Genomic DNA, 21,768 nt, shown 5'->3' with positions numbered 1-21,768 from the left:
TTTGGAGTTATTTACAAAGTTATACCACTCCCTTTTTTAAACATACTCCTTAAAGATATAATTAATGTCAAAATATTTATAGGACCAACTGTCTATGTTCACGTTTACTTTTCATTTAACTCATTAACTATCATTTTTAAAAACATAATTATATTTTCAAAATTTTATTTAAAAACAAATAAACGTTTGTTTAATAAAAACACACTTCCAATGTAATTTAAAAATCTAAAAATCAATTTTGGAATTTTACTGAAAATATTTTAAATGCTTTTACACAAATCTAAACAAAATAACATAATTTTATCTATACAGAATCCCTAACAGGATTTTGCCATTAGTTTTGAAGTTATTTACGAAGTTATGTCACTCTTTTTTTTTAACATATTCACTAAAAGTGTTGTTACCATCATTTGGTAACAAGCACAAATTAGCCAAATTAATTAACTAATCGAAATTGGATTACAATAATTTAAAACTTGCAAACTCAAATATAATTAAAATAATTTATTGTACAATTAAAAAAAAACCAAATAATAGTTAGTTCACATATATAAGAAAATACGAAATATGAACTTATTAGATTTACAACAATAAATTATTATAATAAAAATTAAATTAGATTTTCAAATTGAAAAAATCCCACACTTTGAAGGCGCAAATTAAAATCCAGTTATTATTTATAAAAAAAAAACCGAAAATCAAAAGTTTTGGTTCGGTTTGGCTGGTTAGGACTTAGGACGAAACCCGCAGGCCTAGAAAAAACTATCTAAGAAAATATTTCACAAATCTAATTTGTTAGCCACATCCATACATACATCTACATATATACTAGTGCTTTCTTACATTAAGGTCATTGGGCAGCTCAAACTAAAGAGCTTGTGGAAGTGTCTTTAGTTCCCTGCAACTGTCTGTTGCATAGTAGCAACCATGGACACGCAACAATGTACGCTTGAACTTGCTACCTCTACTACACATGGAGGATCAGGAGACTTCTTTTCCTTGGAATCATGTTCTTCACTCTGTGAGACTTTGATGTTGGAGAAGCTAGGCAATCCAAAATCAGGTAAAGGTATATTACTACTATCAGCACTCCCTGCAGCTGTATAGTATTCCTCAAGGTACCTGCGGATTACTGAGTCATCATCCTCTGAAGTTCTGAGAGGCTCAAATGGGAAGTTCGGGCACGGTTCAGGCCATTCAACAGGTGTTTTCTCACTCGAACTTCCCTTTCCTCCCTTCCGCTTTCTTGGTGTCCTTTTACCTTTCCCAAGATTATCAGTTTGTGCTTCAGTGTCTCCCTTCTTAATGTTCTTAGACGAACATGGTTCAGCGCTCTTCTTCCGCTTCTTAGAGCCACTTACGTTCTTTTCTTGTGGTGTGTCAGGACAGGGGTTTAAACCAAGCTCATTGGTTTTGATGAGATAATCTGCAGATGATCCAGCATTGAACTTTTCAAAGACTGATCCTCTCAACTTACTAGCAGTTCCTTCATGTGTAGCTTGAGTTTTAAGAGGCTCTTCACTTTCTTGGTCTCTGATCTCAGTGTTTCTTGTTTCTGTTCCTCCATTCCCACTTTGATTCCAGCCTTTCTCTACCAAACTATCACCTAAAGGAGGTTCACAGTTGAGGTTGATTTCAATAGTAAACGATCCAGTCAAACCAGGGATCTCCCTCGCCTTATCAACAACCACAACATCCTGCAAGTTTCCTTCTCCAAAAGACTCTACCACTAAGTGAGCCTCTTTCAAACCATCTTCTGCTGCTTTTGAGGTCTCAACTTCTTGAAACTTTTCTTCATCTGCAATAGAGAAACAATGTTTCTTCAGAGAGGATGTAGGTAGTTTCACTAGCCAAACAAACTTCTCAGTATTTAATATTCTTTTATCTATTTACCTTCAAGTAGACATTGCGTTATAGCTCTTGACTCCAGTTTCGTCATCCTTTCTGGTTGTAACCGTAGCTACAATAAATTAACTCCCATCATCATTACATGTTAGAGAAGAAAACATACTGTAGAGAAAATTAACTTACAGGAAAAGAGGTAACGTTAGAGAAAGTCTCCACATTCTCTTGGGAACCTTTGTCCTCCACATATTCATTATCTGACCAATCTTCTTCCTCCGTGTTATAATCATACGTCTTGTAGTTGTGAATTGTAAAAAAAAATACTACAAGATTATAAACAAACCAAAAAAACTTGTAATATAAACTAATACAACATCTTACAATGTAATCGCTCCCGGTTTCCTCTACTTTATCAAACGAAGCTGCTTCAGATTCCTTAGTAGTCTGACACTGTGGTACTTCTTGCTCTGAGTGTGGATTCGAACCACTCGACACGTTGTTGTCATTTATCTACACAAAGTAAACATCTTTCACTTCTGATAGCAACAAACGTCTAAATTAACAAAAAAAAAAAAGATTACTCCATTATAAATCTACCTCATAAAGTGGATTTTTACAAAAAGAAACACTCTCCAGATCGGCTTTTCGATCATCCTGAAGCCGTGAAGCCCTTTCTCTAGCAGCCTCTTCATCTTGTAAGGCCTTTAACTGAATACAAGAGAAAGAAACGTTATATAGCTTTGAAATAAAGTTTAAAAAAAAAAAAGAACTGAAACTTGGAAGTGTTGAATCATCATCATTCATCATAGATCATACAAGTGCTTTCTTTCTGAGGATAGCGGATTCTCTGCGCTCTCGAATCTCATACATTCTAACGAACTCAATCACTTGATCCTTGGTGGCGAGCTTCCTTCCCGTTTTCAAATGCGTGTACGTCTAACCAAAAATTTGCGTAAAGTTTTTACATCAGCATGCATTACATAGTCAAAGCCAAAACCCAAATCTTTCATAAAAGTTTTCTCCTTTAGACCTCAAAAGAAGCCAACACAGAGTGAAGATCTTTACCTTAGATTGGCGACCTCGTTTTAAAGCCGTAGAGTGAACAATCCAACCGACGGGGAGCCATTCCGGCGTTTCATCCGCCGTGATAGTTGGCGGAAGCTGACGGAGCATTTTCGCGAGAGGATTTTAGGACTGAAACAGAGGTTTGTGTGTGTCTTGGACAGAAGAAAGTATAAACTCGGGACATTAAGTTATCGTTGACACGTGACAATAAGATCAGATAACTTTGCATGTTATGTCCCTATCCAATCTTTACTATCGATATTAACCCCCAATCTTTCAATAAGACTCGTTAACCCCTCCCTATAAGAATCATTCCGGCGTTTCAATTATTTCATGTTCACATGTTGATCATACTCACCTTTTAATTATACTTTTGAGTATTTCCACACACACACAAAACTGTATTTTTAAAAATAAAACGTTGTTGATTTTCATGTTTAAAATGTTTATTTACATTAAAGAAGACACGCGCATGACAGTACAGTGCCTACACATTTTGTTGACTTTGATTCCTAGATGTATCATTATCGCTTTTATTACTATTATACAAGAAATTGAACTTGTTATTTGTTTATTAAAGTGACACATTGTTATATGTTTTTATTGGATATCTAAGACTTGAAAAACAACAAAGTGAAATTGTTATATTGTTGTAAAACTTAGGATTGAAATCAGCAAGTTATTATTTCATTAATTATAAAGTGTGCTTTTTTATATAGGGAATTATAAAATAGATAAAAGGAAAGATTACAAATCATAAACACAAAGGGAAAAGAAAAAAAGAAAACACAAAGTAGCCGCCTCTCTCTCTTTGGCCGACTCTCTCTTCTCTCTCTCATGTGGATTGGGCCTCTAATGGATCGGGCCGGTTATGGACATCCATCACATGATTTATAACACTCCTCTTGGATGTCATAACTATAGAGTTCGTAATACGCTTTGGATGCTGCCTCATTAAAACCTTATCAGGAAAACCCAGTGGGACAAAACCATGATGAAGGAAAAAGAGCACAACATGTATTACTCCCCCTGATGTGAACCTCAGTGAAGGTCTTTCAGTCGACGCATCCCAATCTGATGCGTGAGCTTCCTGAATGTAGAAGTCGGGAGTGACTTAGTGAATAGGTCAGCTGAATTTTTGTTGGACCATATCTGGACGACATGGACCTCGCCGGCTTTCTGAAGCTCGTGCGTGAAGAAGAACTTAGGCAATATGTGCTTCGTCCTGTCTCATTTGATGTAACCGTCTTTGAGCTGAGCAATGCACGCAGCATTGTCCTCATACATCACGGTCGGTTCCTTGCACTCGACCATCCCACAATCTGATCAGACATGTTGGGTCATCTACCTTAACCAGACGACCTCGCGGCTGGCCTCATGAATGGCCAATATTTCCGAGTGATTAGACGAAGTGGCCGCGATCGTCTGTTTCATGGAACGCCATGATATGGCCGTACCTCCATGTGTAAAGACATATCATGTTTGTGATCGAGCATTGTGTGGATCTGATAGATAGCCTGCATCAGCAAAGCCAACTAAACCATCTTTGTTATGGTTAATATAAAATAGACCCATGTCTTTCGTTCCTTGCAGGTAACGAAGAACATGTTTAATCCCGTTCCAGGGCCTTTGGGTCGGACATGAGCTAAACCTAGATAGTAGGTTCACGGCAAAGCTTATATCATGTCGTGTGTGAGTTGCCAAATACATTAAAGCTCCTATGTCATTTCGGGACCTAGGACATCTTCATCGTCCATTTTGGGACGGAAGGGATCAGTGTCCAGGCCGAGTGACCTCACGACCATGAGGCTGGACAAAGGGTGTGAGTCGGTCATGTTAAACCTCTTGAGTACTTTTTCTATATATGTCATTCGATGCACAAGGATTCCATCATTTATGTACTCAAGTTGTAATCCCAAACAGAATTTTGTTTTCCCGAGATCTTTCATCTCGAATTCTTTCTTAAGATATTCAACCGTTTGGGAAATCTCTCCAGAGGTTCCTAGGATATTCAGAACATCAACATATACTGTTATGATCACGAATCCTTTGTTTTCGAATTTCTTAATGAAAATACATGGACTGATAGGGTCATACATGGACTGATAGGGTCATTTCTATATCCCTTTTTCACTAAGTACTCACTTAGTCTATTGTACCACATTCGACCTGATTGTTTCAGTCCATAAAGAGATTTATTCAACTTAATACAATGTTGTTCTCGAGAACTCTCTTTGTTTTTCAATTTGATACCCTCTGGGACTTTCATTAAAACTCATTATCCAGTGGACCATATAGGTATGCGGTTACAACATCCATTAACCGTAAATCTAGACCTTCTCTCAGGGCCAGACTTATTAAAAATCTGAAGGTCGTAGCATCCACCACAGGGGAGTATGTCTCCTCATAGTCTATTCCTGGTCTCTGTGAGAATCCTTGTGCCACAAGTTGTGCCTTATATCTCACGACTTCACCATTTTCATTTCTTTTTCTCACAAAGACCCATTTGTATCCAACTGGTTTGATATCATGAGATGTCCAGATTATTGGACCAAATACACCTCTTTTTCTCAATGATTCTAACTCCACATTTATGGCTTCTTTCCACTTAAGCCAATATGGTCGTTGCATGCATTCATATATAGACGTGGGTTCATGATCCTCATTATCCATAAGTTCAAGTACTACTTCATAAGCAAATATATCATCCATGTTGACATGTTTTCTGTTCCATCGTTTCCCAGACAAGACATAGTTTATTGAGATCACATTATTATCTGGACAATTAGTACCATGAAGCTTGGCGTCCCAAGCAACATTGTTAGGCACATCAGGGCCGGCAACATTAATGGCATCAGGTTCGGTTATGTCTAAACCCAGAGAGTCGGGTGCGGCCACATTACGAGCTTGATCGGCCGCGACCATGTCTGGTATCTTATCAACCTCAGTTTCATTTTCTGCACTTTTCTTTGTTTTCTTAGGGTTCTTATCTTTGAAACCTATTGGTCTACCACGTTTCACACATTGTCTAGACATTGTAGCAACTTGATTGTGTCCCTCTTGAACATCAATTCTTATTGGTGCATTAGCAGCTGGTATGTATGACTTAGTCACACTTTTCGGGTCAGCAAATGAATCTTGCAATTGATTAGCTAGCTTTTGTAAATGTATGATCTTTTGAACTTCTAGATCACATTCTTGAGTTCGAGGATCTTGCCAAGATATGGATGTTTGATTCCATAAAATTTCTTTTACCATTTTACTGCTATCTCCCCCTAATGTTGGAAGTTCGGATTCATTGAAATGACAATCAGCGTATCTGACCTTAAATAAATCACCCGTAGTTGGCTCAAGATACTTTATAATGGTGGGAGAATCAAATCCAACATATATCTCCATCCTCCTTTGAGGTCCCATCTTTGTTCTCTGTGGTGGAGCAATTGGAACATAAACGACACAGCCGAATGTCTTAAGATGAGAAATGTCTGGCTCATGACCCGTAAGCAATTGTGATGGGGAATACTTATGTTCACCATGAAGGACGACATGTCCCCATGCAGAAACCGGCAGCTTTGATTTCATAAGCAACGGTCTAGCAATGAGCTGTATGCGTTTTATAAATGATTCGGCTAAGCCATTATGTGTATGTACATGTACCAGGGAGTGTTTCACAGTTACCCCCATGGACATACAGTAACCATTAAACGCTTGGGAAGTAAACTCACCAGCATTGTCAAGACGTATAGTCTTCAAAGGAAAATCTGGAAAATGAGCTCATAATCGAATTATCTGAGCAACTAACCTGGCAAATGCCAAGTTTCTGGTCAAGAGGAGACAGACATGCGACCATCTAGTGGACGCATCTATGAGGACCATGAAATATCGAAATGTCCCACTAGGTGGGTGAATTGGTCCACAGATGTCTCCTTGAATTCTTTCCAAAAAGTTTATCATTTCCTTAGTGACTTTAACTGGTGATGGCCTAGAAATGAGTTTCTCTTGGGAACAAGAAACACACGATAGGTGCTTAGGGATAATTTGTTTCTCTTTAAGGGTATGGCCATTAATGTTCAGGATCAGTTTACGCATCATGGTCGAACCAGGATGGCCAAGCCGGTCGTGCCATAAAGTGAAGTTGTCAATTGCCTCTTTATTAAAAGTGACATTGGCCTCGATCATACTTACTTTAGAATGGTAAAGACCAGTAGATAGTGCGGGTATGGATTCTAAAACTTTCTTATTGCCATGGACGATTTCAATGATCTGAAGGGATTCTTTGTTTCCTTCGCTCGTGGTTTCAATATGAAAGCATTCATTCGAATGTCTTTAAAGCTTAATAGACTTCTCTTAGATTTGGGTGAATACAAGGCATCTGATATCTCAAGATGTGTACCCATAGGCAACTGGATGTTGGCCTGGCTGTGACCCTCTATGAGACTAGCAATACCCGCAATGGTAGAGATGTTGGTGTTTTTCAGAGTTAGGTTTATGAAGTATCTCTTGTCTTTTAAGATCGTGTGGCTTGACCCACTGTCCACAACGAGTACATCCTTGTTCTCGTTCATTTCTCAAACAAGATTCAAAAGGATGTTACTTAGAGACTTCATATATAAAAACCATTCATTTATTATTAAGTTTTAAGTTCAAAGGAATGACAACATAGAAATGAAAAACACCAAATCAAAGAACACCAAAATTTAGATTATAAATGTCGAAATCAATCTTCAGTCTTTAAGACAATCTGAAGTTTCATAGTCCATAAGATCGTCCTTTTCATGATCGAAGTCATGTTCATCATCTTGATAGGTCATATGGGCTTCTTCTTCCCTTTCAAACTCTCTTGATAGAGGTCAACTAGATGTTTGGGAGTCCTACAAGTCTTAGCCCAATGATTACTCATTCCACACCTATGGCACACGGATTTATCTGATTTGGTCGAGTGTTAGGGTTTGAATGAAGATCCACGGCCGCGACCATGACCTCTTCCAAATGAGCCACGGTCACGCCCATGGTCTCTACCATGTTGATTCCCTCACCCGCGGCCAAAGGAGCTTCGTCCACGTCCACGTCCGTTCCACTTTCCTCGACCACGGCCATGATGGCCATTTCCTTGGACGTGGTTGGACTCTTTATTGTCCTCTGTCGTGTGTGCTTCAGGTAGTGGAGCTGATCCAAGAGGTCTCATCTGACTGTTTCTCATCAATAATTCATTGTTCTGCTCAGCGAGCAAGAGACAAGAAATAAGATTAGCATAGGTCTTGAAACCTTTCTTATGGTACTGTTGTTGTAACAGTACATTGCTTGCATGGAAAATGGAAAAGGTTTTCTCAAGCATATCCTGATCCGTAATACTTTCACCACACAGTTTCAATTTAGAAACAATCTTAAACAGTGCAGAGTTATACTCGTCCACAGACTTATAATCTTGGATCCTGAGATTCGTCTAATCAAACCGAGCTTTTGGTAAGATCACCGTTCTCTGGTGATCATATCTCGGTTTCAATTTTGTCCAAAGATCTAGTGGATTCTCAATGGTTAGATACTGATCCTTGAGACTCTCAGCTAGATGATGACGAATGATCAAGATGGCTCTGTATCGATCTTTCTCATTAGCATTATTGTTCTCGGTGATACATTCACCGAGTCCCTTGGATTTCAGGATGATCTTAGCATCAAGCGCCCACTGAAGGTAATTATCTCCAGAGAGATTTAGGGAAGCAAAATCAAAGTTGTTGATTTTCGACATCTGAAATCATAGATTAATATTTTTAGATCTTTTAGGAATAGTTTCAATGTTTTAAACGAACAGGTTTTAAGTTTAAACAATCAATCAAGCCTCACGGCCAAGTTAAGCCACACGGCTATGTATGCAAGGTAAGCCACACGGCTATGGATGCAATCGGTTCAATCTTATACATTTAGTTTATCATGTAATTGCAATCCTAACATATATTGTTTCTATCAGTTCATACGATGCAATCAATATAAACAAAACTCTCGGCCAAGCAAAAGAACAAGCCACACGGCTACTTGATTTTAATTCAATACCATTCCTAGAATAATGTTCTAAGTGTAATTTGCAATCAATCAATTGTGATCAATTAGGGTATGAATGCAACAAGGCCACACGGCCACGAGCTATGATCTAGAATAATTAACCTAGCATGTAGTTTCAGATTCGATTTTAAAAACAATCTAGACTAGGTTATTAGGGTTTCAGTTTAAACAAGCCAAACAATCTTAATTAATTCAGACTCGAGTTTAAACAATCTTTAGAAACAGTTCTAGGTGATCAAATCAATCAATCAATATTCAAATTTAAACAATCAAAACCGATTCTTTCAAATTAGGGTTTTAGGGTTTCGATTTGATCTTAGATCAAAGGGGTTTGATTTGAGATTCAAAATCATTAAAGCTTTGATTTTAATTGATCAATAGATCAATCTCGATTTTAGGGTTTGGGGATCGAACTTTTAGAGCTTCGATTTACTCATTAGGGTTTGATCTATTATCCTATGGCTTTTATCATAAAGATTATATTTTATGGTTTCATTCTTTATCAATCAACCCAATTCGATTCATATGTTCTTAGAATTCGAATTACCTTTAACTTAGTTGTTTGATGAACCGGACCACCAAAGAATGAACCTAGAGCTGCAACACGAACGGGAACGATCTATACGCGAGCTGGACATGAGTTGTTTGCTGTCAAATCGCGAACGGCTGATCGTCGAACGGGAGTTGTTGCTGTCGGATCGCGAACTGTCCTGGTCAAGAGCTGAGGCTGAGTTCGTCTATGATCAGGAACGCCTTGGGGCTGGAGCTGATCGGATGAAGCTGAGACGGGAACGCTTGCAGGAACAAGAGACGCGATCGGGTTAGGGTTCGTCGGGTAGGATTAGGATTTTCGATTTATGGTTTTTAGCTTTAAGGTTTTTTAAAGGCTATCGTGATGATAACGTGTTGTAAAACTTAGGATTATAATCAGTAAGTTCTTATTTCATTAATTATAAAGTGTACCCTTTATATAGGGAATTACAAGATAAATAAAAGGAAAGATTACAAATCATAAACACAAAGGGAAAAGAAAAAAAGAAAACACAATGTAGTCACCTCTCTCTCTCTTTGGCCGATTCTCTCTCCTCTTTCTCTTTCTCTTTCCTGCAGATTAGACCTCTAATGGATCAGGCCGATTATGGACATCCATCACATAATTTATAACATATATGATTTTATTGGACGTCCAAGCTGAAAAAACAACAAAGTGAATGAATAAGGTACGCATGGTAGTGCCTGCCTGCTTACACATTTTGTTGACTTTTAACTCATAAATGCGTAATTATCGCCTTACTATTTCATGAAAGTGAAATTGTTATATGTTTATTAAAGTCCACGATCTATAATTCAATCATCCTGTTTGGTGAATGCATGACTTATGTCTGCTTCTGCTCATTGTATTCATATATACATGTTGCCTGATCGATTTTTTGAACTGATCAATTTCTTTGGTAAACAAATTTCAAATTAATTATAATATTTTGAAGCTGTAAACAGTTTTGTTTTAATACGAAAACATTGTCTCTATATATTCATAGTAACAACTGACAAACTTAGATCAAGAAAAGAAAAGAAAATTAAATTATTGAAGTTGGACCAAAGACATTAAAAATTACTGCCTCTGACAAACTAGCATATATATATGGAAGATGATTTTTATAACAACGACCTATTATCAAATTATTCAAAAGACATTCCTCATATATATACAAAACTAAATTACTAAATTAGTTTATCATTTACATACGTATTAGTTATTTTTCCTATCTAAGTTCTCACATAAATTAATACAACAAGACAATCAACTGATACATAATTTGCCCTATGTAATTCACTTTTTCAAATGAAAACTTTAAAATGAAATAAATATGTTACGTATCATTTGTTGTGAAGTGGGTTTGGACCGCCGGGAATTTTCTTAAGTGAAACTCCGTAGATCTGCTTGTACTTCTCGCCGGTGCTAACTGTTGGTAGCATTCTCTCACTGTGAAATCTAAATCGTCGGAACCGTTCTTGAAACTCCTCCATCGCCGTCGTGCTTGGTAGCTTTCGGCCTCCTGAGGAGAAATGAAGCCCGGCGAAAATAACGATCACAATGATTATAAACGATAATCTTGTGTTCCAAAGCTTCATTTTCTTTATTCCGGGAAGAGCTTTTTGTTTCTTGACGGACTTTGTGTTTATGTTAAGATGCGGATGAGTTAAGCTTAAGATTTGTTTAGTAACGAGATCTTGGCATGAACTTGTATTATATGAGAAGGAAACAAACACAATTCCTATTAAATATTAGTAGTTTTGACGAAGTTAACCTTTCTTGACCTATAAGAAATACTGATCTTATACGTGTATAATCCAATGATTGTGTCAATAATTGAAGTAGCGACGAAAAATTAAGATGATAGATGGATTTTTATATCCTGCAAGGATTTTCAACTACGTCACGTTTGCTTTTTTTGTTTTAACCTATCTATGCTATTAAAACAGAATTTGTACTGAGATTATGCCTTTTATTTTTTTAAATTATTTACAAGAAAACATCATTGTCTTAATTATAAATTTTTATAACGGGTTTTTGTAAATAAACCCCTAAACTAAAGATGAATCGTAAAAAAAAACCTCAATGAAAAATCCTCTAAAATAAACTCTCAACTTTAATTCCGTTAACCTATGTTACTCTCCGTCTAAAAAACTGTGATGGAGGGTGACATTCATTAATGGTTTACAAGTTGAAGGTTTATATTGTTGAAAACTTAGTTGAAGGATTTTTTTACGATTCAAAAATAGTTGAGGAGTTTTATCACTAAAAGTCATTAAATGTTTTAAAATATTTATTATCATTTATACATTGTTTTAGATTGATTTATTAGCCTTTAAACTAATTAATAAATTTTAATACATTAATTTATTATAAAATTAATTTATACAACCTAAATTAATAATTTTAAACACTACTTCAACTTAATATAACTTCAACAAATTTAATTATTTGATATTTTGCAATAATGATATAAGAAAATTTGTGTGTTTATATTGTCATTGTCAAATATTAAATAATTTAAAGTTTCTAAGTTATATTAATTCTTAAGTAGTGGCAAGGATAATTCATCCGTGAAGTCAATAATGTTAGATTATTTTATCCTAACAAATAGCAGAAATTGTAAAAAATTATAAAATCATTGCGAAACCGTATTAATCATATGTAAAAGTATTAAAATATTTATGAAGCTTTATAAATCGGTTATAAAGTAATGTATTAAAATTTATAAATGAGTTTTAAAGGCTTATAAATTAATCTAAAACAATATATAAATAATAATAAAGATTTTAAAACATGACTTTTAGTGATAAAACCTCTCAACTATTTTTGAATCGTAAAAAAAACCACTCAACTAAGTTTTCAACATTATAAACCATCAACTTGTAAACCGTTAACGTATGTCACATTCCGTCACGGTTTTTTAGAAGGAAAGTAACATATGTTAACGGAATTAAAATTGAGGGTTTATTTCACAAGATTTTTTGTTGAAATTTTTTTTTACTATTCATCTTTAGTTGATAAGTTTAATTACTAAAAAATTTTTTATAACTAATAAAAATCAGTCAGAAATATACACCAATCGATAGCAAGTATTTTTGACCAATCACAGTCAATCATTTATTACGTCTCTTACACAACAAAACCAAACCCAATATCCTAACCTACGAACAATAAAGACCCTAAATTTCAATTACAATACTGTTGAAAGCTTAAAGAACTTAACATAGGGCTATACAAATACTATTATTTTCATACAAAACAAATCTTGCCAACATAACGTTTGTATATCAATGTACCACATTATTGTTTAAAAATAATCTATCTAGGGGAATTTTTTTTGTATTTGTGAAGTTTACAAAATGTATTTATTTTATATTTTATTATATTTTTAGCAAAACTGAATATGAATATTGTTTTTGTCCCCATTATATTCTAAGCAAATCCTTTTTTATATATCATTTAAATTTTTTCTTTTTTGTTAACTCATAATATTCAAACTTGGCCACTAATCAATATCATTTAATACAAACAAACAAAAAGATTTGCTAGATACAATATAGGAAAATAATATAGAGAAAATTGTCAAATATGACTCACAACTTGATTTCAAACACAAAAGTTAACCCAAACTTGAATCAAATGCAAAAGTAACCTAAAAGGCTATTGAAATTACAACCAACCCCTTGTGAACAAACAAAAAAACCGAAATTTTTTTACGTTTCTAACCCCCGTAAGTCGTCTGGACTAGTTTTACTTAGAAATAATTTAAAATTTTTGTAAAAAATATTTTGATAAGTGAAAAATTGAAATCATGTAATTAACATATGTTTTAAGATATATAAATTAAAATATAACAAAAGTTAATTGTTTTCAACATAGATGAGTGAAAGTAGTGAGTCATGATATTCTTTGGTTTAGGTTTTGCCAACATATGTTGTAGTATTGTATGTGTTCTTAGGGTTAGATTTTGGAATGCATAAATGTTTTTTTTGAAAACTTTAAAATTTACCCAAGTGTTTTTATTTCTGTGTATTGTAAACACTATTTAAGTATAACTACGGGTTTATAACGTGGTTAGTTAGTTAATTTAGTCAATTTAGTTTAGGGGTTAAATTTAGTTAATTTTCTCTACAGTATTCAACAGACGACTTACTAGTAAGTCGTCCAAACCGGACCAAACCTTTAATTTTACAATGTACTTTTAAACCTAACCGGATTATTTACCGGCCATATATAAGGTGTTTTTTTTCACTGTTTATCGAAAATCAGAAAAACCTAAAGCCGTTTCTCTCAAAGGCGATTTCGAAGGCGATTTCCGTCGATTCTCTCATCGTTCTCACCGCCGGTTATCTCTCTGCCGTTATCACCGTCGTTCTCACCACCGTTCTCACAGCCGCTTCCTCTATTTAAGATCCGAGAGGAAACCCTAGCGCACATTCTCTTAGAGGCGTCTCGTTGAACTCCGCCGCCGGTAAGTTATATCTCTTACTGTCGAGTGATTGATTGAGGAAAAGGTGAACATAAAACTGGAAGTCTTGGAAGACTTTCCAGACGACTTAATTATAAGTCTTTCAGCTGGAAAACTTGCCAGACGACTTAATTATAAGACTTTGATTGTTTGAGATGGTTGTTTTTGATTGTTTTGCAGGCAAAAAAAATGGAGATGCCAGAACTCCCCCGTAGGATATATACATTAGGGGAAGAGCCCCCCGCAGTGCATAGCATTGCGTATCATACTTGTTGGACGTTGCATGCTGCTTTAAAGAAAGCTCTTCATGATGACGAATATGAAGAGCTGAAGGAGTCGAAGTTGGGAGTTTTCATCAAGTTCCAAGAGCTGGGATTTGATTGGGCTTCAAGGCTGGTTCACTACATGCTCGGTTTCCAGCTGGACATAAAGAAGAAGTATGAGCTGTGGAGTCTCGTTGGTCCAGAACTTGTGAGGTTTTCACTGTTAGAGTTTGAAAACCTCACTGGTCTAAACTGCGAGTACATCGAGGACCTTGAGAGACCTCAATCTGCGGTTACAAAGGAGTTGACTTCTTTTTGGGAGATGCTGGGAGTTCATGTCGAAGCTGGGCCATCTACTCAGGAGATAATAGCAGCACTTGAGAGATGCGAAGGGTGGTCTCGGGATGATCGCAAGCGGCTCGCGTACCTTGTCATATTCACTGGATACATTGTGGGGAGAAAGTATTCAACCCCTACACGGGTTAGTCTGGCAAGGCTAGTGATGGAGCTAGAACGGTTTGAGAATTATCCATGGGGGAGAGTCGCGTTTAAGGTGCTGATGGACTCTGTGAAGAGCAGAGATATTTCGGGTTGTTACACTATTAATGGGTTTGCTCAAGCTCTCTAGGTCTGGGTGTACACAACTCTTCCGGAATTGGGTGCTACTTTTGGTAATCCTCTCCCAAACAATCCGTCTCCACCGATACTGGCTTACAAGGGTCGCAAAGGACGCATACAGTTTAAAGAGGCTATCCTCAGTCAGGTATTTACTTCAATCTGGACGACTTCGCAGAAAACTTATAATTAAGTCGTCTGATAAGTCTTCCAATTAGACGACTTAGTAGAAGACTTATAATTAAGTCGTCTGGAAAGTCTTCCAGCTGGATGACTTAGTAGAAGCCTTATAATTAAGTCGTCTGGGAAGACTATCCAGACTACTTAATTATAAGTCTTCTACTAAGTCATCCAGCTGGAAGACTTTACAGACGACTTAATTATAAGTCGTCTACTAAGTCGTCCAGCTGGAAGACTTTCCAGACGACTTAATTATAAGTCGTCTGTGAAGTCTTTTCTTTCCATCTTTCTTAATCCGTCAAATATCTAAGTTCATATCTTCTATTTACTGTAGACTAGGGTGATCAACTTTGTTGAAAAGGACACTGCTGAAATGTTTCCAAAATGGGAGTTTGATGTTGAGGACACGCTCGCGGAGAACATAATTAAACTCGTGTTTGTGAAGAAACCGTGGAAGTGGACCATGGATTGCTGGGAAGTCACCGGTACTTGGGTCAATACAAAGCCGGCGGTTGTGAGTCCAGCGAAGAAAAAGGTAGTGAAGGAAGACAGTCCAAGACCTCGGAAGAAAGCTCGTAAAGAGGCACCTGCTGAAGCTAGTGAAAAGGCAGCTGCAGAGGCTAGTGAAGAGGCAGCTGCATAGGCTAGTGAAGAGATGACTACGACTGTTGGTGGGTTGACCAAAGAGGATATTAAAACCATGTTCAAAGACAAAGCTGATGCCATGAGGGAAGGGTTTGGGACGTGCCTTAAGGAGATCAAGTATCTGTCGGAAAGGGTGGAAGTTGTGGAGAAGAAGGTTGGAATCACCACAAAACGGAAAGGGACATCATCTCAAAACACTACCTCTCCACCAAAACCGACGCTCGAACCCGGGGTTAGTAACGAATCCTCTCACAACAAGAGATTGACTAGACAAAGTCTTAAGAATAAGAATTGAAAAGTTGCATTTGCTTTGTTTCTTGTATGTCAGAACATGTGTGCTTTGTTTATAGTGTATGGATTTTATATATGTATTTTGTTTCATGTTTGAAGACACTCATTGGTTATTATTGTTTGAAATGGATCTTTGGTTATTATTGTATAAACCCATCTTGTATATTGCAGAGTGAAAGTGTCAATGGGACGAACGCGGGAAGGAAGAGCTTGGCGGAGGATAAAGGTCCAGATGCGCCGGCAGCTGTGCCCGCAGATGCTAGTTCCTTGGAAGATAAAGCTCCAGAACCGAGCCTTGTTGTATTGGACAAAAATCAATCCACTCTTTCAGATTTACAGAAGGAGGATGCAAGATATCTAAAAAAGAGGGATGCTGCTTTGGCACTTTGCCGTGCAAAGAGTGATCGAACAAGAAAACTTGCTGCCTCTCAGAAATCTCCTTATACGTCAAACAGAACGGCCAGAGTGATCATTTCAAACAGAAAGCTTTATCTAGGCTATAATCCTTTTGCACCAATTGACAAGACGAAGTTAAGGGAGCTCGCTGATTGGTTGAAATCTTGTCCGTAAGTGTTTGTTTTTCCCATAATAGCTTGCTTTTCACATAATAGCTTGCTTTTCCCATAAAACATGATTGCTTTTCAACATTTTGTGTTTGCAGTCATTATAGAACAACTCTCGATACAAAACCACGTAAAAGTAGACCTTGGTGGTATCAAATCCTCTGAACCTCCCTAGAGTGGCTGGAGGACTGTGTAAGTCTTCTGCTATGACGTAGACGACTTACTTGTAAGTCGTCTGGTAAGTCTTCTACGTAGACGAGTTATCAGATATCCATAAACTTACAGTTAAGTCATCTGGAATGTTGGACGACTTAACTATAAGTAGTCTGGAAAGTCTTCTGAGCAGTGACCTTTTGTAACTATATTTCAGATAATATAAAGGGCAAGACCATCTCAAATTTGTTTGGTAGTGCAATTTGACAAAGAAGTTGACACAGATAAGTTCATAACACAAATTTTTAGTACATAGACTGAACACTGGACGACTAACTTGAAGGTCTCCTGGAAGAAAAAACCCTGGACGACTAACTGGACGACCTTCTGGACGACTTAATTGAAGGTCTTCTGGAAGATTAATCACTGGACGACTAACTTGAAGGTCTTCTGGAAGAAAAAACCCTGGACGACTAACTGGACGACTTAATTGAAGGTCTTCTGGAAGACTAATCACTGGACGACTAACTTGAAGGTCTTCTGGAAGAAAAAACCCTGGACGACTAACTGGACGACCTTATGGACGACTTAATGGAAAGTCGTCTGGAAGACTAATCACTGGACGACTTACATTGTGGTTTCGTATGGCCAGTTTCCTTGCATTTTGAGCATCTACAAACCATGTGTTGCTTTCGGGGTTTGCGTCCTCTCATCCTGGATAGCTCCAACCAAGATTGCCATCTTGATTTCTTCTGTCTTCCCGGGCCACGTTTTACTTCTGGAGGAAAGCATGTGCGTTCCTCAACTTGTTGTCCAACACAAGGATATATATTCTCTGAGTATCCTGCAAACAGAAAATCCTTTGAGTACACTGGACATACAAGTGTGGAGATATGCAAACCAACAGATGTTCCAGCAGCTATAGCATGAGACCAAGGTATATTCTCCACTGCATAGACACCACAATCACACTTTCCATGTTCCAAATCAACCACACAGTCCATTTTCCCACCTTTCACAAAGAATCGCCATCCATCAATTGGTTGTACCGTCATCGTATCCGCTATCTCCGATCGAACAGCAAGCAAGTATTCAACACCTCGACTATGTTGAGTTGGGAGACTCAAAGCATCTTCTCTCCTTTTCCAAAACCACTTTCCTAGCTTCTCCCTTATGAACTCCAACAAGAACTGAACCGGAAATCCTCTAGCTCGCTTCAGAGCGGAATTAATAGATTCAGCGATGTTGCTTGTCTTTATGTTGTACATGTCCCCCTGACAATAAACCCTTGACCATAGGCTGACGTCGGCATTCTCCAAATACGTTGCAAGGTCCGGGTTTGCACTCTGTATCTCAGCCATGTACCGGTCAAAATCTGAAACCGTATGAGCATAAGCAGCATCTTTCACCAAGTACAAGAGATGTTTCCCTTTAAACTTTTTGACAATGTTTTCTTGAAGGTGATAATAACATATTCCTCGGGTTGCCCAAGGAAACACCTTATCACACGCACTTTTAATGGCCGTGTGCCGGTCAGAGACTATCACCAGAGGCTCCTCATCAGATACACAACTAGCCAATTTTGTGAAAAACCATTCCCAAGAAGGTTCATCTTCTGCATCTACGATCCCAAAAGCCAATGGAAATATTTGAAAATTCTCATCTCGTGCGGCTTCAACTAACATAACACTTCCATATTTCCCACTTAAGTGAATCCCATCCACCACAATGACCCTTCTCTGATACTTAAAACCTTTGATAGAAGCTCCAAAAGAGAGAAATAGATACTTAAATCTATTGATAGAATCAAGTTCTATAGCCGTGATAGAATCAGGATTTGCTAAGGAGATTTGCTCGAGATATGATGGCAGACGCGAATACCCATCTTCTGCTGATCCTCTCACCAATGTTTGTGCATATAAAAGTGCTCTGTATGAAGTGGTGTAAAAAAGCGTCATGCCAAACATGTTCTTCATTGCATCAGTGATATGCTGCGGGTTCAACCCATCAATGATTCCAACACGATCAATGAAAATCCTACCAACATACTTCGGAGTACAGTGTCTCCGCTGAGCGAGTCGGTCTCCCGCTGAGCATGTATGTTTTTCCACATACTTTGTTACCCAAAACGTGTTTGTCCCATGTTTCACACTCGCTCTGACCTTCCATTGACAACCACTAACCGGACATGTTGTCACAAGGAGAGTTTTCGTTGACTTGTATATTCTGAAGGAGAACTTAAACCTCACTGCTGTCAACCGCAGCTCTGAAAGCAGTGCATCCTTGCTAACAAAACTCTGGTTGACATAGATACTGTTACCATTCGATCTTCCTCCTTCAATCTTTTCGATATCTTCAAAACACATATCGTCATCTTCCTCATCCGCATCTTCAACCTTTCCATAAACACTGTAATCCTCACCATTCTCGTCCGCTTCAGCAACAATAGAGATACCATCATCCTCCTCCCCATCGTCCTCCTCCCCATTGTTCTCCTCCCCATCATGATTTAATCTTCAACCAAATCATCATCATCATCTTCAAAACATTCATCAGCTTCATCATCTTCCCTGAACTCTGAAACCGTTTCCACCTTGCTACGGCTTGATACACAAAGCCGTACTCCATGCATTTTGGTTATCTCGAGCAAGTTTCGAACTTGTCTATCACTTGTAACATGAATAGGAGGGGTGTCTGGAGCCTGCATCATTTCTGCTGGTAATGAGTAGGTTATCTCCACAGATTTTGTGCTCATGTCCAGGTTATAATCTTCTTGAGCCATTGCAAGAAGTTCAGCATGTGTCGAACCTTCCCCAAAAAAAATGATTCTCGCTCCTTTGACATTATCAACCACAAAATCCCAACGACAATCATTCAACAACCATTCTCCATACACTGCATGTAACTGACGCATCATCTACAAAAATTCAAAATAAAACACATTTGTAAACATAGAGAAAATGAAAGTTTATTAAACATTGACGCAGACGACATACCAGTAAGTCGTCTGGAAGACTTACCAATAAGTCGTCCAAACAGGTCATTTTTGCAATTGAATTTTAAATATGACGACTTACAAGTAAGTCGTCCAGCTTTGTTTGTTAAAAAAAAAGCCTAGACGACTTACTGGTAAGTCGTCTGGATAAATGGGTTAGTTTTCCATTTGACCGAATTGTATCAGATATTTGACTTTTCCTGGACGACTTACCAGTACGTCGTCTCAGGGAAAAAAAAAATTTCAATATTTTATTAAAGCTAGACGACTTATTTGTAAGTTTTCTCAGGTTAGTTTGCAATTCGAAAAAGAAACTTATATATTTAACTTTACCCAGACGACTTACTTGAAAGTCGTTAAGGCAGACGACGTACAAGAAAGTCGTCCCAGATAAGCAAGGTTTGACCATAATCTAGGAAATAAATCTGGACGACTTTGCTTATCCTGGAAGACTTTCAGGTAAGTCGTCACGTACTTTCAGGTAAGTCGTCTTACGTGACAACTTCCGCGTAAGTCGTCTGGGAAAAGTTAAATATTTAAGTTTTATTTTCCAATTGCAAAAGTAACCTGAGACGACTTACTGATAAGTCGTCCAGATTTAATAAAATATTGAAATTTTTGTTTTCCCGGAGACGACTTACTCGTAAGTCGTCCAGGAAAAGTCAAATATCTGATACAATTCGGTCAAATGCAAAACTAACCCATTTATCCTAGATGACTTATCAGTAAGTCGTCTAGGGTATTCTCTAGATTTTTTTTTAACAAACAAAGATGACGACTTAAAAGTAAGTCGTCCGTTTGACCAGAAGACTTACCCGTAAGTCTTCTACAGCCAGACTACTTACGGGTAAGTCTTCTACACAAACAGATCTGGGAAAAATTTCAATTTCATACCTTAAACTAGTGAGATGACTTCCTTAGCACACAGAGTCTTCTCCAACCACCCAGAATCTCAAACGAAAGTAACCCACCAAGAATAGTATGCTTGAATGGCTCTATAAACCATAAAAAAAAAAATTGAATCAAAAGCTTGAGTTTTTTGGATGAATATGGAGGCAAAGTGAAATAGATGTTTTTAGTTCATAACAAGTGAGAAAGAGAGAGTGTAAATTGATTTTAGATGCATTAAGAGCTTCAAATTGGTTGTTCATGGTGGTTGGGGTATTGATGACAATGGCAATCTTGTAATTACTTGAAGATGATGAGGGTGAGAGAGTAAAAATGTCATTTTTGGAAAAAAATAAATAAAAAAAATTTGATGGCATTTTCGTGAATATCATGAATTTGTGGGGTGAATAGGACAAAAGAAAAATCCAAGAAAAACATGGGTTAGTTTTAGGTTTAACTTTGAGTTTTGAGTCAATCTTGCAAAAAGCCCCATAATATATATGGCATGTCGGTTATTCTTGGAGCTTTTAGTTAATTCTACAATTATAAACTTTGCGTTGTAAAAGAATGGGGAATTGTCTGTGTATTATTAATGAATCAATAGAGGTTCCTTATATAAGGATTACAAAGTATAGGAAAAAGGAAATTATCCAAAACCTAATACAACATGAAATAGGAAAAGATCTAAAACAGATAAATGGAAACTTCCTAGATCTAAGGTCGGCCAAAGGATAGGCCGACTCTCTCTCCTCAGCCGCTGACTCTATCTCCTCTTGGGCCGTCGACTCTCTCTCCTCTTGGGCCATGGTTTGGCCTTGTCTTGGTCATGGTTATGGGCCATCCAAATAATGATTTATAACACTCCCCCTTGGATGTCATAACCATATGGGTTTGTATCATGCACGACGTTGCCTCATTAAAACCTCTCTAGGAAAACCAAAAACCCAAGGTGGGAAAAAAATGGAAACCGTAGACAGAAAAAAGAGTACAACACATGACACTCCCCCTGATGAAGGCATCACTGAAGATCCTTCAACTGGCGCATTCCTATCTGATGAACCAGTTTCCTGAACGTTGAGGTCGGCAGAGACTTAGTGAACAGATCGGCCGAATTGTCACTGGACCGAACCTGAACCACTTCAACTTCTTTAGCCTTCTGCAGGTCGTGGGTGAAGAAGAACTTAGGCAAGATGTGTTTTGTT

At 37.4% G+C, this 21,768-nt stretch overlaps 2 protein-coding genes across 2 annotated transcripts; both read right to left on the bottom strand.

The window, feature by feature from the left end:
* Positions 1–753: 753 nt before the first annotated feature.
* LOC106358555 lies at positions 754–3,190 on the bottom strand. Its single transcript, XM_013798374.3, has 7 exons — positions 2,911–3,190; positions 2,662–2,781; positions 2,443–2,553; positions 2,227–2,355; positions 2,032–2,139; positions 1,894–1,960; positions 754–1,798 (listed from the first exon to the last, which is right to left on the bottom strand). The coding sequence occupies exons 1-7, from the start codon at positions 3,016–3,018 to the stop codon at positions 891–893; spliced, it is 1,551 nt and encodes a 516-aa protein (XP_013653828.1). The 5' UTR covers positions 3,019–3,190; the 3' UTR covers positions 754–890.
* Positions 3,191–9,406: 6,216 nt separating this feature from the next.
* LOC106356575 (CLAVATA3/ESR (CLE)-related protein 14) lies at positions 9,407–11,638 on the bottom strand. The gene has a single exon (XM_022709705.2). The coding sequence runs from the start codon at positions 11,098–11,100 to the stop codon at positions 10,846–10,848; it is 255 nt and encodes an 84-aa protein (XP_022565426.1). The 5' UTR covers positions 11,101–11,638; the 3' UTR covers positions 9,407–10,845.
* Between the last annotated feature and the right edge of the window lie 10,130 nt (positions 11,639–21,768).

The sequence above is a fragment of the Brassica napus genome, chromosome C9, assembly GCF_020379485.1.
Source record: "Brassica napus cultivar Da-Ae chromosome C9, Da-Ae, whole genome shotgun sequence".
In the NCBI taxonomy this organism is placed as follows: Eukaryota; Viridiplantae; Streptophyta; class Magnoliopsida; order Brassicales; family Brassicaceae; genus Brassica; species Brassica napus.
Note: the sequence above shows the minus strand (reverse complement) of the source record. Positions and strands in the feature narration are given on the sequence as shown.

Coding starts and splice junctions, on each gene's coding strand:
- LOC106358555 (XM_013798374.3), bottom strand. CDS start 3,018: ATGCTCCGTCAGCTTCCGCCAACTATCACGGCGGATGAAACGCCGGAA. Junction 2,554..2,661: donor TCCTCAGAAAGAAAGCACTT/GTATGATCTATG, acceptor TCTTGTATTCAG/TTAAAGGCCTTACAAGATGA. Junction 1,961..2,031: donor CTAACGTTACCTCTTTTCCT/GTAAGTTAATTT, acceptor AATTTATTGTAG/CTACGGTTACAACCAGAAAG.
- LOC106356575 (XM_022709705.2), bottom strand. CDS start 11,100: ATGAAGCTTTGGAACACAAGATTATCGTTTATAATCATTGTGATCGTT.